The following is a 16,184-nucleotide window of genomic DNA, read 5'->3' on the forward strand; positions in this document are numbered from 1 at the left end:
AATGGATTTCTCACCTGAAACATCATTTTTGTTTCAGAGTACAGAAAATGTGGAGGAAAGTATGAATTTTAGTGGTAGAAGGTGAAGGCTATGGTAATTTACACGATATGGGCCATTGTACAGCTTTGGCTAGTTTTCTGTGGATAGCCGTTCTAAGGAAAAAATTATTATTTCATTTTTATAAGAATAAAATTACATGCTTGGGTGACAGTACCTCACTTGGCAAAGATTGCTCCCTCTGTCCCTTGGCATCATTTTTTTAAAATTAAATTTTAACTTTTTAAAAAGGGGAGCAAATGGCCGATGGCATCCTCAAGGAAATACAGAAAGCTTGATAGTAAGTAACATGTTAATAAATATGTTACTTTTTTTGTCTAACTGACAAAGTAAAATGTCTCCATTTAGAGTCTTCAGACTAATGCTTAAATTTCTTCTTGTGTATAAACAATACATGGCATAGTTACAGTTTCCTATTTTACTCACCAATTTCACAGGATGCTCACACAAGTTATCAGTACTTGCTTCTAGCATCCCATAGTTTGAGAAATGCTTGTAAAAGTTTATATTTGCATTAATACCAGGCTCAAGTCGAAGATGAAGCTGGATTGATTTCATGGCTCCTCTCCAAGCACTGCCACATCTGGAGAAATTTTTCACGTTAATAAAAATGCAAATAAAAATTGTAAGCAATGACTTAAAATCTACAAGACTATTTTATCTTATATACCTCATCATGAGAACATAAGAAGAGCACTGCTGGATCAGGCCAAGGGCCCATCTAGTCCAGCTTCCCGCATCTCACAGTGGCCCCACCAGATGCCTCTGGGAGCACATGAGACAACTATTTCCCGATAACCCTCCCCTGCAGCTGGCATTTTGAGGTACCTTCCTGTTAAGCTTGCAATGGACTTTTCCTCCAGGAATTTGTCTAATCCCCTTTTAAAGGCATCTAAGTCAGATGCCATCACCACATTCTGTGGCAAGGATTTCCACAGACTAACAACATGCTGGGTGAAGAAATATTTTCTTTTGTCTGTTCTCACTCTCCCAACACTCCATTTGAGTGGATGTTCCCTGGTTCTGGTATTCCGTGAGAGGGGAAGGAGCTTCCCTCTATCCACTTTATCCATCTCTTGCATAATTTGATACGTCTCAATCATGTCCCCCCTCAGCCGCCTTTTCTCTATACTAAAGAGCCCCGAAACGCTAAATCCTTTTCTCATAAGGGAGGTGCCCTAGCCCAGTCATCATTTTAGTCACTCTATTCTGCACCTTTTCCAGTTCCACTATTTCCCTGCTTAGCCGTGGAACCTTGCTTGAGGTGTGGAACTGGTAAAACCATTCCTTAAATATCTCACTTACCTTGAAAGTTCTGTTAAGGTCAATGTAAGTCAGTTCCAGTTTGACAGCACATAAATTAAGTAATCTTTAGGACAGCAATTCTAGACAACCACAAATGGCACAGGGGCTCCTAAGGGTAGAGACAGTCCAGTAGGAATGTGGATCTCATGGTGTATAGGTCCTCAAAGATAATAACCAACACATTGAATTAGTCCTTAAAAATAGTCTCCTTACAGAGCAGATTACATTAATTTAATCTCAAAGTTACAGTTCCATGGATCAGTATAGCCAAAGTGGTATTAGCCTTGAAGCAGACAAAAAAAGTTTCCTGTAGCACTTATAAAGATTAATAATATTGCTTATTTTATTCATGTGTGGTCATATATCCAAGTCAAAATAAAATAATAAGAACAAGTTTCTTGAAGCAATTTAAAGTGTGTTTTATCTTCATTTTGTTTGGAAGTTTGTCCAGAGACAGCTGTACTTAGATGAGGCCATGGCAATTATATCAACTAACAAATTAAATAATAAATTAAAGCAACAGTTGATTTAATAATGCATATTAAACAAATAAAATGTTTCCTTCTTAATAGTAATGCTAACAGTGTCCCTGTTTCAAATATTTTAAATTGGTGAAGGAATTCTTAAACCTCATGTTCTTTGCTCAGGATTGGCCCTTTCAAGCCATTTTCTATCATCCATCTGAATTAGGCCTTTATGGTCCTTTTAGAAAATCTAGAAAGGATTAGCTAATGGTTTACACTGTCAACAATACCAAAATGCAATTTAATTAGTGAACAATTTGTAGTTATTTTATATCGCATACAGACAAAATAATTCTACCTGTGCTGATAGGAAGATGTGAAGTGCAGTCAGACTGAGACAGTGAATCTCCAAGGTAGGGATAAATAATAATCTACGGATCATAAACCACATAAAATGCAGAAAGCTAAAATACATTTGTCACATATTGAAAAATAAACAGTACATTTTTTGCCTATACAGTGGGGTCTCTACTTAAGAACTTAATCCGTATTGGAAGGTGGTTCTCAAGTTGAAAAGTTCTTATGTTGAATCTGCATTTCCCATAGGAATGCATTGAAAACCATTTAATCCGTATCTGCTCTTTTCCGTCCATAGAAACTACAGTGGAACCTCTACTTAAGAACTTAATCCATTTTGGAATGGTGTTCTTAAGTTGAAACGTTCTTAAGTTGAAGCAAAATTTCCCATAGGAATGGACTGAAAACCAGTTAATCCGTTCTGGCTGTTTTTTTGTTATGTAGAGGTGCATTCGTACATTGAAGCATTAGTTCCCATAGGAACTAATGCAAAGCTGGTTAATACGTACTCTACCACTAGGGGGAGAATTTTTTTTAACCTAAGATGACCTAAGGTTAAAAAAGAGCAGGAAAGGTTTTTTTTCCTGTTCTTATCTTGGATTTCTGTTTTCAAGTAGAAGCAAAATTTAGCAAATGGAGCTGTTCTTAAGTTGGATTGTTCTTAAGTAGGGACGTTCTTAAGTAGAGACCCCACTGTATAAGAAAAAAATAAAAAGTCATAGGGTTTGGGATAAAATAAATGGGACAGGAAAGGAGACAGAGAAGAACTTAAAGAACTTACTGTGTCCATACACCATTGGTGACTGGCTTGGAGGCAACAAAATATTCAAAAGTTAGGATAGCCATGGTGACATCTAACATCTGGTGCAGGGGTCTCAAACATGCGGCCCGGGGGCCATTTGCGGCCTCCCAGATGATAGTTTGTGGCCCTCGCCTTGCCTGCCCCCCCCAAAGCGCCCACACATCCTCTGCTGTCAAGAATTTTAAAAAAGGCCTTGCCTCGCTCGCCGTCTGTCTCCCAAGACCTCTTGCACCCTTCATCCGGAACTGCAGCTTGCCAGCCAGCCCACCTGTCTGTCGGCTAAGGAAACTCCTGGGCGGCTTCCTCGGGCTCTTGCTCCGCTTGGTGGAAAATCTGATGCGGCCCAGCCTCACCCAGACTCTGCCTCTAGCGGCCCCCAGGTAAATTGAGTTTGAGACCCCTGATCTGGTGGGAATAGGGAGGTAGGACTGAAAATAGAGGCAGAAGGAGAAAGCATTAACACTGCTTATTACATGTGGACTGCTAAGCTGTGCCTACCTAGTCATGGTACTTAAATGAGGTTGGGTACAGTTTGCCTTTTGGAAAAAAAGATGAAAGTAAAATAGTGATTGAGCAGCTTTGTCTTTTGTTTAATACTTGCCAGCATTCTTCATCCTAATGATTATCATTTACTTCCCTTTCCTTTGAACAAGCATCGCCTCTTCTTTTGTAGTCATTCTTTGTGACCTTTTATTATTCCACTCCTTTTTATAGAGGTCCTTCCTAAGCTTTTGTGCGGCCACATTGCCTTTTTTTAAAAAAAAAATATCCTCATCTCCCATTTCTCTCTCTTATTGGAAGGATCATCATCATCCTCTTAGAACTGCAGAGCAGGAAGGAACCTTAAGGGTCATTGAGTCCACCCCCTGTAAAGGAGGCACAGTTGGAAACTGAAGTCCCAACCTCGGGCTCCATAGGCAGATGCCCAAATCATTGAGTTGACTGATTTTTGCACCTTTTTCTTCAGGAATTTCCACCTTCCATGGCCTTTTTTCCCCGTGAGGATACCTGAATATAAAGTCATATTTTACATTTTCCTGAGCTGAGCAAACTGAAGTTCCCTAAAATGCATTGTGCATATTTAACTGCACTAATCTTTGGCTTTTCATAAGCAGTTAATTTTCCTATTACAGTACATGGCATTTCCCTTGTAATATTCTCCCCACCTTAACTTCACTGACGAGGGCTTCTCAGTTGGTCAAACTCAACTCTCTCACCTTTATAAAGAGGAATTTGTTAGCAAGATATGTCAAAAATCAGTTGGGAGCTTCCATTCTTTGTGGAGTGTGTCTGCTAGGACACTGGTTCTTAACCTTGGGTTACTCAGGAGTTTTGGACTGCAACTCCCAGAAGCCTTCACCACCAGCTGTCCTGACTGGGGTTTCTGGGAATTGCAGTTCAAAAGCATCCGAGTAACAAAGGTTAAGAACCACTGTGCTAGGAGGTACCAGGGTAGTTGAAGTCCTCACTCAATTCAAGCTTACTTCCTTGAAACATCTGGAATTTTGTGTCAGGAAACATCACATTCACATTCTGTCCTTGGTTTTGTTGTTAGTAGTAGATTCTGACCTCACTGTTTCTATTGCTTTCTCCGTTTATTGTTAACTATTTGCTGTCCACACACTCACTGTTTTTTGTTTCTTTAATTTCTCTGTAGATTTACATATTTTAACTTATAATGCTATCTGCTTCCATTTCTGTTGCATAAGTTCTAATTGAAGACTTCATATTGTAGGGAGCATTCTACTGAATCTCAAATATGGTAGAATGCTCCCTACATTTGTGAGTTGGTAAATACTCAACTCCCAAACAAACTGCACCAGAGCACAGAGTGCTACTTCTGTCCTCTGAAGATGCTGGCCACAGAGACTGGCGAAACATTAGAAAGAACAACCTTCAGAACACAGCCGAAGAGCCCGAAAAACCCACAACCATTAGATCCCAGCCACGAAAGCCTTCGCGAATACAAATCTCAAATTCTTTTATCAGATTGTATTTTATGTACTGTACTTGGAGTTCAGGTTCATCTTGCTTATTTCACATATTCTATTCTACACGTTAGGAGGAAACATTGGATGAATATTCTCCAGTGTCTCTCCCGCTGTTTTACTGTGCGGGTTTGATATACACCCCCAGTTCCTTTATTTTCCTCTATGGCTCTCAACTCTTTCTTTAATTTTTTTATCTTTTTACTTCAGGCTCTTGTCCTCTTCCCCCACAGGATTTAATTTAAGGCCCTCTTGATGAGGTTCATCATGTTTCTGCCAAACACATTTTTTCTAGTCCTTTTGAGATAAATCCCATCTCCTGCAAGTAATCTTCCATTAGGAAAGCTTAAAAGTAGGATCCAAGAAACAGATCCACCATCAATACCATCTGTATAACCTGTTACTCATCTGAAGTATTTTTTCTTTGGAAACCTGTACCTTTTGCACAAAGAATGGCTGAAACTGTCACGTCAAGCCTCAAGATCCTTCAGTTTCCTACCCAAATAGTTTGTAGCCAAATGTCATATATTTTAAATGGTGCCTCACAGTGTCATTCACTCCGCCACAGAAGCACAAGTGATAATGGTAATTGAACTTGCCATGTCTTGGCAACCTGTCTATCAGATGTTAGAGTCTGCATACCAGGGATTTGGCATACATCACACGTTAAAAGGTCCAGTCAGCAAACAGCTGTCTCTGTACTTCTCAGTAGGGAATCCACAGGCACCATCGTCTTTCTCCTTGTATTCCTGTAAGTAGTAATGAGATCATTACTTATTCTTGATATTGAGTATTCTTAACCTGGTCTTCTGCAGCTCCTCTCTGTCAGGATAATCTCAGCTACTTTAGTTAGATTTTGAAAACCATTTCTCAGTTCCAGAAATTTTGAATACTTTCAGATTTTCCTGCTTACAGTCACTGTATACTGTGTATCATCTTCATTATCACAGTTCTATCTTCCTTAACATTGTATTCCTGCTTTTGTCCTTGTTAATGTATTCCAAAAAATTCAGTATTTTCTAATGGGGCAGTGTGTGGAATGGCAGGAGAGGAAGCTGAACACGTTCCATATGCGTTGTCTGCAACGCATTTTTATATCACCTGGCAGGACAAAGTTCCAAATAGAGCAGTCCTAGAACAAGCTGGAATTTTTAGCATGTATACATTACTGAAACAGCGCCATCTACGCTGGCTCGGGCATGTCATGAGAATGGCTGATGGTCGGATTCCATAAGATCTCCTGTAAGGAGAATTAGCGCAGGAAAATCGCCCCACAGGGAGATCACAGCTGGGATACAAGGATATCTGCAAATGGGATCTGAAGGCCTTAGGAATGGATCTCAACAGATAGGAAACCTTGACATCGGAGTGTTCAGCCTGGAGGCAGGCGGTGCATCACAGCCTCTCCCAATTTGAAGAGACCCTTGTCCAGCAGGCCAAGGCAAAGAGGCAGTTACGAAAGCAGCAAAATTAGGGAGCTGGACAGGGGACAGATTGTATTTGTCTTCAGTGTGGAAGGGATTGTCACTCTTGAATTGGCCTCCTCAGCCGCACTAGAAGCTGTTCCAAATGCTCCATTTAGAGCACCTTACCATGGTCTCTCGAGACCGAAGGATGCCTAATGTAGTGTGTGGAAACCTGGTCCTCAAGTTCTTTTATTTTTCCGCAGCGTGACTCACTTTGGTTTTCTTCAGGGACATAATATCACAATGCAAATATTTAAATCAACTACAACCAGGTTGTGTGTTTCTGCTTCCAACCTGGACACAATGGTCAATTAATGGTAATTTGGTTATGTCCAAATTTTGAATTATAGTTAATCTTACTATACTTTAAATTGTGATTAATCTTACTTTGTTTATTGAAACAGGCCACCTTCATAAACCATAGTTGGACTTTTCCTTGTTTCAGTAAACAGTAGTTTAACTAACATACATGTAAAACCATCATAGCTCACTTAATAAATGAGACATTTGGATACATACTGTACATACACCTTAGCTCAGGGGTCAGGGAACTTTTTTACCTTTTACCCCCCCAAAAAATTTATATACACTGACATTACCCCCTTGATTCGAAAGGAAGGAAATCATACATTATTTGAATTAAAAATATTATTGAATCAACACAGGGTATGTATCGAACTAGCAGGATGCACCGAATTTGATAAAGATGTCCACTATTTTTGCTGGAACACATTGCGCTCCAGCCATAGTGTGGTATAGGGAGTAGTAAGGTGTGCAACGTGCCTAGCAAGTTGTATTAAATTTTTGCTAGCTCGCAAAAATTCATCAGTGGCTACCAGAGTGGTGCTAACAATGACATGCTTGCTAGAGACAGCCAATGCAGAATTGGGGAGGGGGCTTTCCCTACCACTTTAATCATTCTATCTGTAGTGTGCAAAAAGGAACAAACCAGGATAAAGGCCATGTCACCACCCTGGTGCCACAGCCCAGTATCAAAGGACCAGTGTGCTTTTTTAATCATCATCAATGGAAAACTCAGCAGTGGCCAGAGGAGTGGAAAAAATCAGTCTACATCCCAGTCTCAAAGAAGGGACGTGCCAAAGAATGCTCCAACTACCGAACAATTGCACTGATTTCACACGCTAGCAAGGTTATGCTCAAAATCCTACAAGTTGGGCTTCAGCAGTATGTGGACCAAGAACTACCACAAGTACAAGCTGGATTTTGAAGGGGCAGAGGAACTAGAGACCAAATTGCTAACATGCGCTGGATTATGGAGAAAGCCAGAGAGTTCCATAAAAACATCTACTTCTGCTTCATTGACTACGCAAAAGCATGGCAGAAAGTAAGGAGGAATTAAAGAACCTATTGGAAGGAAAGCAATGATAAACCTGGACAACACCTTTAAAAGCCACCCTTCCCCCGCCTTAATTCAAGGTTTCTCTTTTTCTTGCCTGTTCTTTTTCATAGTTTTGAGTCAGTCTCTCTCACTCACTCTCTCCCTCACACACACACATATATGTTGTTAGCCGCTCAGAGTGATACTGACGTATCAGATGGGCGGGATATAAATTAAATAAATAAATAAATAAATAAATAAATAAATAAATAAATAAATAAATAAATAAATAAATAAATAAACAAACACACACACACACATCCATCCAACCACCCTCCCTCCATTTCCTCCCTCCCTCCATTTTCTCCCTCTATTTTCTACATACATTTAAATAAGCTTGACGAAGTCCTTGGTCTCTCGCAGCTTTCTTCCCTCTTTTCCTTGCTTGCTCCTTGCTCCTTTCCCTCCTCCTGCTTCTTTGCAGTCATTTCCGGAGGAAGCAGTCATTCAGAAGCCCGGGATTGATTGATTGATTGATTGCCTGGGGCTAATCCACAGCTGTAACCAATCAAGCAGGCTTATCTCTGATCTCTGAACTAATGGAGGATTTACAAGTTCCCTGCTGCAACCAAGGAAGTAACAGGGAGAGATGGCTTATAATTTGAGGTTTGGCTGCAGAGTGTGGGGATGGGAGGGAGGGAGGGAGGGAGGGAGGGAGGGAGGGGGGAAGCACTCTGCTCATTATCCCCAGGATTTTCACTTTTATCCCATTTGGAGTAGTTTACCCCTGTTCCCTGACCTATGCCTTAGCTCCTCCCTTCATTGTGGACTGGTAGTTTCCTCTTTTCAGACTGGGAGATTATGCTTCTAGCTTCCAAGAGAGGCAGCTATAAATTCACATTTGGCTTTCAGGAATGAAGAGTGTCTGTCCAAAAGGCTCATTCATATCTGGATTGTTTGAATGCAGCATTTCAGTTCATGCATTGCATAAAATAATGGCTAGTGGAAAAGTGGGAACTTTTGTTCTGTTTGTGAATATACAAGGGATAGAGGCAACTGAGACACATTCAGATGATGCTGAATCACAGTTTAGTGCTGTGTCCAAATGATACCCAAGTATTTTGCAGTAGCCAGTCCATTGAAATATGGTTGTAGGCAGCCCTGTTGTATTCTTCTGTTCATTCACTTGTCCTGCACTAGCTTTGTCATGGGAACAGTGCTGCCTGGTTACTCTCTGACATGCATGCAACCTACACTTTTGGAAATGTTTGTTATATATTACTTCTATATTTGAACCCTCTCTGCTACCTCTGTTCATTCTTTTCATTACTTTAAAGGTAGCACTTTATTTTCTTTCCCCATCCTCTGTGTTCATTCTCCCTTTGACTCTGGTAAATGTGCAGAAAGTGTGGAGATGCCATTTACCTTCCAAATATGAGCAGTGAAGTATTTCAGAGGCTGACAAAATGACTGTAATTTGCATTACTCTAAAATTAGAGTTGACTTTTAGAATCTCTGAGGAGGTGCTGGTTCTGTAAGTATCTTTTTCCTGTAGAATTAAACCACGGGCTTGTGCTGGATGTCATCACGCAAAACGTAGCTACAGCATTGCAAACATAATACCACAATGCAAATAATATTTAAATCAAAGGATTTTAAAACTGTGTACTCTGTATTAAAGTTTGTGTGTGTAAGGGAGAGGGAGAGTGGCTGACTCTTCACCTATGTTAATACAACACTATTTGTTTTTTTTTTCTGCAAATACAGAAGCCAAGGGGGAGGGAATATTTCATAAAAATCAATGCTATTGTGTCCTCTGGTCTAAGCCGTAAAACAAGAGCAACAGAAACAGTCCCTTTGAACTTGAAATCCCTTTTTAAGCTGCTGATCTAACCTAAGCAAGAGAAGGAGAATTTACTAGTCAGAAACATTTGTCCTTTTTCCCTCTGTTCATTTTCCTTTTTTTAACTCCTTAAGCAAGTTTGATGCTGCACCTCTGCCCATAAATTTAAAAAAATATTATTATAATGTAGGTCAGTGAACTGAAGCGCCACTATACACCACGGAGGATTAAAGTCAGAAAGGCAACCCTCTTCCACTCCCGCTAGGTCATATGACAATATAAACAAGAAATGCAAGGAGCCTTCAGCTTTTTCTTGACCTAATCCTTTGTTTATGCAGCACTTAAACTGACTTTTGGGGTCGTCTCTGTCTGGCATTAAAGCCCTTAAGCTTTTTGAAGTTTCCCTGAAGTTAATAAAATTAGTCTGCCCTCACGGCGAGGCCCCGTCTGCTGCCTCAGAAGAAGAGTATGTATCCGTTGTTGTCTTTGCAGCAATAGGTTTTTTTAACTTCATAGGTTATAACCAGCAGAAACTGGAGGGGAGTTTGAGAGGGGACCAAAGCCCAAAAAGCTGCCCAGCTAATGGGTAAAGCGATTGCTCTAGTGTGTGTAATTCTGAGAATTCAAAGGAGATTCGAAGTCAGAATCAAGTGATTGGAGTTGAATTGCTGGTACATTAATAAAAGTTGAGTTTGAGTGGGAGTAAATAATATGTTCTTTTAATACGTATCAAAAGGAGTCTATGTCAGAATAAAGATGATATGAATTCAGTAACTGTTCGTATTGGAGGTGAGTGCGAATAGCATTTCTGATCAGCCATTTTTAATATACTAAAGGTCTGTGTCCTCTACCTTCAAATAAACAACTTGTCGTCATGGTGTCAGGTTTTCTAGACAAACTGTAATAATTATGACATTCTTATATCATTATGATATTTGTATTCTTATATCAAGCATAATGTAAAAAAAATGTAAAAAATGTTTTTGCTTTATACTAAGTGTAGATTGTGAGCAAAGTAATAGCAGTCGCTGTTATCAATCATCTTCCTAACACCTCAGAGGGACAAATGGAGTTTCAGTTACTGTTTATGCATACCTTTAAGTCAGGCTCGGAACAAATATTGTTGACATTGATTCTCAAGTTTTATGAATAAGAAACTTTACCTTGGGTATAATGGGCTAAATCCAGCATTTGTCTGATTGAGTTTTAAGATTATTATAGAGGTACTAGATAGCTCAGTAGTTTAGGTCCCTGGCTGCGAAGCCAGAGGTTGGGAGTTCAGTTCCCCCACTGTGCCTCCTTGACAAGAGCTGGGACTCAGTGTTCCCATAGAGTCCTTTCCAGCTCTGCAGTTCAAAGACTGTTATAGCAGAGCTAGTGAAATGAATGGGAAGCTAACCACAGTGTAAGTCTCATAAGTTTTAAAGGATCTTCTATAAGTAAGACCAATACTGGATTTAGCTTAGTGAATGTGTCAGTAGGCCAGATATTAGCTGCTGGAATCTTCCTGCAGTGTGCATTATGGCTGATGATTTATTATTGAATAGTACAGTATTTGTATTTTTATTGGTACCTTTTAATGAGGAGGAAAGTGGAATATAAATGAGGAAAGGAATAACAACATCATAGTCTAGTTGTTCTTTTGATCATTCCCCATCCCTCTCCCATGATAGGAGAGCAGTGCATGTAAGACAACTGTATATGTCTAAGGCAGTGGTGTCGAACTGTGGCCCTCCAGATGTTCTTGGCCTTCAGCTCCCAGAAATCCTGGACAGCAGAGGTGGTGGTGAAGGCTTCTGGGAGTTGAAGTCCAAGAACATCTGGAGGGCCACAGTTCGACACCACTGGTCTAAGGGATCAGCTATATTGACTCTAAACACACACACACACACACACACACACACACACACACACACACACACACACACACACACACACACACACACACACACACACACACACACAGAGAGAGAGAGAGAGAGAGAGAGAGAGAGAGAGAGAGAGAGAGAGAGAGTTAGCTAAGTGGGGTTTTTGAATGGGCCTTTGAAATCCAAATCAAATTCAGTCAGAATTATGTCAGCCTTGTCTGTTTATGACTGAGTCCACCAGTATTCTGAAGAAATAAGTTACATTTATTTTTACCATAGAGATTAGCTGCGAGAAGAATTCTGTTCAGTTCAGAAATTTGCAGCCTGAATTTTAGTGTCACTCTTGATAACAGTTAAAAGAGTCTGTTGTTTTGTGGCTCTTATTGTAAGGTAAAATAATAACACAGGTCAGTGATACTGATTTTTGTGAAGAACCTAACAATAGCATTTCATTCAATAAGGTGACATTTTATTTCTTTGTGTGTGAAAACTTTGTTATGACATAAAGAGACCGTGATTTCAGGAGTTAGTAGCACCCTAAGATCTTCATATCTTAGGGGTTAGGTTTAGTTGATTGCTCCCTTGCTTTGCCATCGCCCCAGGAAAGGTCTTTACTTGTGCAAAAGCCTGCTGTCTCTTGTACCTGATTGCTCAATTATGAGTCCTAACATGAAGGGCTAAAACCCACCCCACATTTAATACTACTTAAATTAAACCCGGTATAGCTTGTTTAACATGTGTGGTATAACAAATCAACATGCTTGTATTTACCTTTCAAAGGTGAGTTTTTAAAAAGCTACATTGAAAGTAATTTGTCTTATCCAAGCAGGCACAAGAACCTACTGAAATGGAATAAGAAAACTGATAATTGGCATCTGTCTATAAGAGTGTCTGACAACTTTTTAGCCAATGGATTGAATGGTTTCTCTAGCTTTTTGGCTGTCATTGCCTTTTGAACATTTCCATGCCACGTTGCTGCAGCAGTATAAAAGTCAGAATCCCTCCACATCTCATAGTTTTCTAAGTTCATGCTTTTTAATCCTCACTGGTTTTTACTTTAGGTAAAGGTAAAGGTTCCCCTTGACAATTGTTGTCCAGTCGTGTTCGACTCTAGGGGGCGGTGCTCATCCCCATTTCCAAGCCATAGAGCCAGCGTTTGTCCGAAGACAATTTTCCGTGGTCACATGGCCAGGGCGACTTAGACATGGAACACTGTTACCTTCCCACCGAGGTGGTCCCTTATTAATCTACTTGCATCGATCTTACGACTGCTTGGTCTTCTGATCCTGCAGCACAGGCTTCTGCGGTTTAGCCAGCAGCGCCACCATGTCCCTCGGTTTTTACTTTACTGTATTTAAATTACTGTTTCATTACCAGTCCCCTCAATAATATTTTTTTTGTCTGGTTACGCTTAGGGACTGTATCCATTATTTTACTTGTTGTTAGCCCTCAGCCTGAAACAGAAGGCACTTCCTACCTTTAGAACCACTGTGGAATTCTAAAAGCAATGAAACTTAGAAGTTTTCTTTCTTTCACAGATACTGGGCTGCAAATTTTCTGATATCTTTTGCTGAATAATTAGAATGTTGCTGAGTGCTCCATGCCCTCACACCCAATTAGGCAGTAAGAGTAGAGGCTTTACAGTTGTGGGCACAATGTAATAAATGTTCAAAATAAAAATAAAACTTAAATTAAAAAATGTTTTTGTTCATAGCTTTGTGATGATTACAGTGTGATTGGCCGTTCACTGTTCAAGAAAGAGACCAACATCCAAATTTTTGTGGGGCTGAAGGTCAATCTGTCTACAGGAGAGGAAGGCATAATAGAAGGTGGTTTTGGACAGAGTGGAAAGTTTAAAATCCGCATTCCAGGTAAGTGTTTTTGCTGTTTGTATACATATTTCAAACTTGTGTCAGTTTGCACTATGCCTTTCAATATGTACTACAGAAGTGTTGATATTAGCTGCCCTGAATTTACCTAATATCTTCATGTTGCCCATTACTGGGCCAAAGTTATCTGATATATTTATTAATTGTACTGTAGAGTTTCTGACATGAAAAGAGAAATACAATTAAGATAACATGTTCTGATATGTTCAAAAATCCTAAAAACACCGTTTTAATGTGCATTCATAGATGCTCATCGCTCACATATAGATAGGTATTAAGAAAGAAAGTAAATGCAGGATATTATTTTTAGGGCTGAAATGAAAATGTTTACGGTTCCTGTGAGAGGCGCCCAGTTCTTGTGGTTTTTCAGGAGAGACACTGTGAATTGGCATTGGAAAGGTTTGCTGCATTGCAGCCATGATCTTCTCTTACCGATAGCATTCACAGTGAGAGGGAAAAGGTTACTTCAGATCCTTTTCTTCCACCCTTTAATGCAAACGCAGAGGACTCTGGTGCACTTTCTCAAGAAGACCTGTCATGAACAGAATATATTAACTCTAGTTATATAATATAAGGTTTTCCTGACCTTTCCCAATAGTGATCTCTGTCTCAGACTAAATTTGATACTAAATACTAAGATGCTTGGGTGTCTTCAGTTATGGTGCCTTCAACTATTTTTCACCAGTGTCTACAGCGAGGAGAGTAAATAGTTTTAAGGTCAGAACAAGGAAAGAATAGAAGAGAGTCAGAAAATTCAGGATCAACCATAACATGCAGACTCTCCCTATTGTTAGGAAAACGAGGAAGACCAAATTGATAATTACTGTGTGCCGTTTCCATAGTTGTAAACTTATGTCTTCAGTGCAGCAGAATACCACTTGTTTAGAAATAAGAGTCTTCATTAGGGATTTTCAGTACCATCTTGTAGACAGCTCCCAGGCCTCTTGCATGATCACTAAAAATAATTTAATTATGTGTCATCAAGTGAATTCTGACTTATGGCGACCCTTTTCAGGGTTTTCTAGGTAGGGAGTACCCAAAAGTGGTTTGCCATTCCCTTTTTCTGGGGGCATCCTGGGATTGTACTGCTTGGCCAAGGTCACACAGGATGGCTTTTTTCTTGAGAGGAACCTTGAACTCCCAGCCTCTGGCCCTGCAGCCAGCTACCTAACTCACTGAGCTATCCAACCAGCTAATAATTGTGTACCATCAAGTCAGTTCTTACTGACTTATCCAGCCAACAAAACTAAAAATCCAAAAACCCTCAATTCTCATTTTAATGCAGAAGTCAGCAAAACTCCCCTGAGGAAATCTAATCATGTCTGTGTACATCCCTCTTAATTCTTAGACATAATTTGCCCTCATCCAATGGACATGAGTCTTTAAAATATGTCCTTATGCTGATTTTTAGAAATAAAAATACATAAAGTAAAGAAAAATCAAGAAATTTTTTTTCTAATTCAGCCGTCTCTGAGAGAAGAGATATCCTCAACTTCATTGAGCTTATTTGTATTATTAGCTAATTTGATTCTGGCCATGGTGCTTGTAACTGCTGGTTTTACTGTGTTTTTTCTAAGTATTTACTGCTGAAGTATGAGGACTATATTAAGAAATAGGCAAACATTTAATATTCTGCTTTAAAAACACTAAAATATATATTTTTCAGCTCAGTAATAGTTTCATAGGGATATGGTCTGCTTATTTAAAATTAAACAAATAAAAAGAGAACCTCAACTTGAATCTATATACTTTGGGCTTGACTGGTTTGGACAAAAGCTGGAAATTAACTTCTGAGTTCATGAATTGTTTATTTAGTAATGCAAGTTAGGTGGGCAAACAAAGAAAGGGAATTCCAAGATTCTGAAATTAAGCTTTAGTTTCTGTTTGAGCTAAACATATTAACTCTGGATCCATTCAAACATGTTCCTGCCTGAATGCACCACATTTCATACAGCCAAGAATGAACATCCACCTTGCATAGTTCTCTTGTCCTGCCATGTCCCCTTCTGCACTACCTTTAGAGCTTTGATTCTGAATTCTTTAAACCAGCTTTTCCCATTTTGTGGTTTAATAATAGTTTATTAAACTGGAATCAAACTGGAGTTTCAGATATGGATTATGAGGAATTCAACCACGGTGTATAGTTGCAGTAAAAATAGTTATGTGCTGCCTTTCCAGTCAAAGCCTTCCAATACAGTTCACAGAATGCAGCCTTAAAACCACAAATTCAAATGTAGTAATTGTAGTAATTAAAACAATATTTAAAATAATCACATCCAGATTACAGTAAAACATCCTGATATTCTGTTGCACAGTTGTGCACATAATGTAAGTTTTAGAAGCAAATAGGTATAAATCAGAAAGTTTCCTTGGGTATTACTGTTGTACATGGAATAATGTAAGTCAGTATGCAGCTGATAATGTCTACAGAATTTTCTTAACTTCCAAAATATATACCATTTGCATAATTATGCAACAGGATTTTGTCCACTACAATTTTTTTTAATAAATGAAAAATAGCCATTTACGTCTTCAAAGAATTTACATCTGGAACAATTACGTCTTCAAGGAGTCAAATCTCTTAATGTGTGAATAAGAACAGAATCAAAATGACATGCTATATGTGAGACATGTTTCATTATTCTAGAAATGGAAAAAGGAAAAGAGAATGTGAAAGTACATGAAATATTTTGCAACAAGAATCACCACGACATTTTGAAATGCATATATCAGCAAGCAGTAGAAATAGATACTGATGATGACAGCGTAGGTATTAATTTTTCATTGCTGAGGGATACTTTGAATG

At 39.2% G+C, this 16,184-nt stretch overlaps 1 protein-coding gene across 5 annotated transcripts in view; it reads left to right on the forward strand.

Annotated features, from left to right (window-relative positions):
- The window catches only part of EEFSEC (eukaryotic elongation factor, selenocysteine-tRNA specific), a 223,519-nt gene that overhangs the window by 128,521 nt on the left and 78,814 nt on the right, over positions 1 to 16,184 (forward strand). For 2 of the 5 annotated variants that reach the window (XM_072989537.2, XM_072989539.2), the window contains exons 6-7: positions 13,204 to 13,360; positions 16,026 to 16,144. The exons of 1 other annotated variant lie outside the window; for it this stretch is intronic. In XM_072989537.2, the coding sequence (XP_072845638.2) occupies positions 13,204 to 13,360; positions 16,026 to 16,144 (276 nt within the window). The remainder of the gene's footprint in view (positions 1 to 13,203; positions 13,361 to 16,025; positions 16,145 to 16,184) is intronic. 2 more of the 5 variants (XM_020811518.3, XM_072989538.2) reach the window with 1 other exon arrangement.

The sequence above is a fragment of the Pogona vitticeps genome, chromosome 2 (assembly GCF_051106095.1).
Source record: "Pogona vitticeps strain Pit_001003342236 chromosome 2, PviZW2.1, whole genome shotgun sequence".
Lineage (NCBI taxonomy): Eukaryota > Metazoa > Chordata > Lepidosauria > Squamata > Agamidae > Pogona > Pogona vitticeps.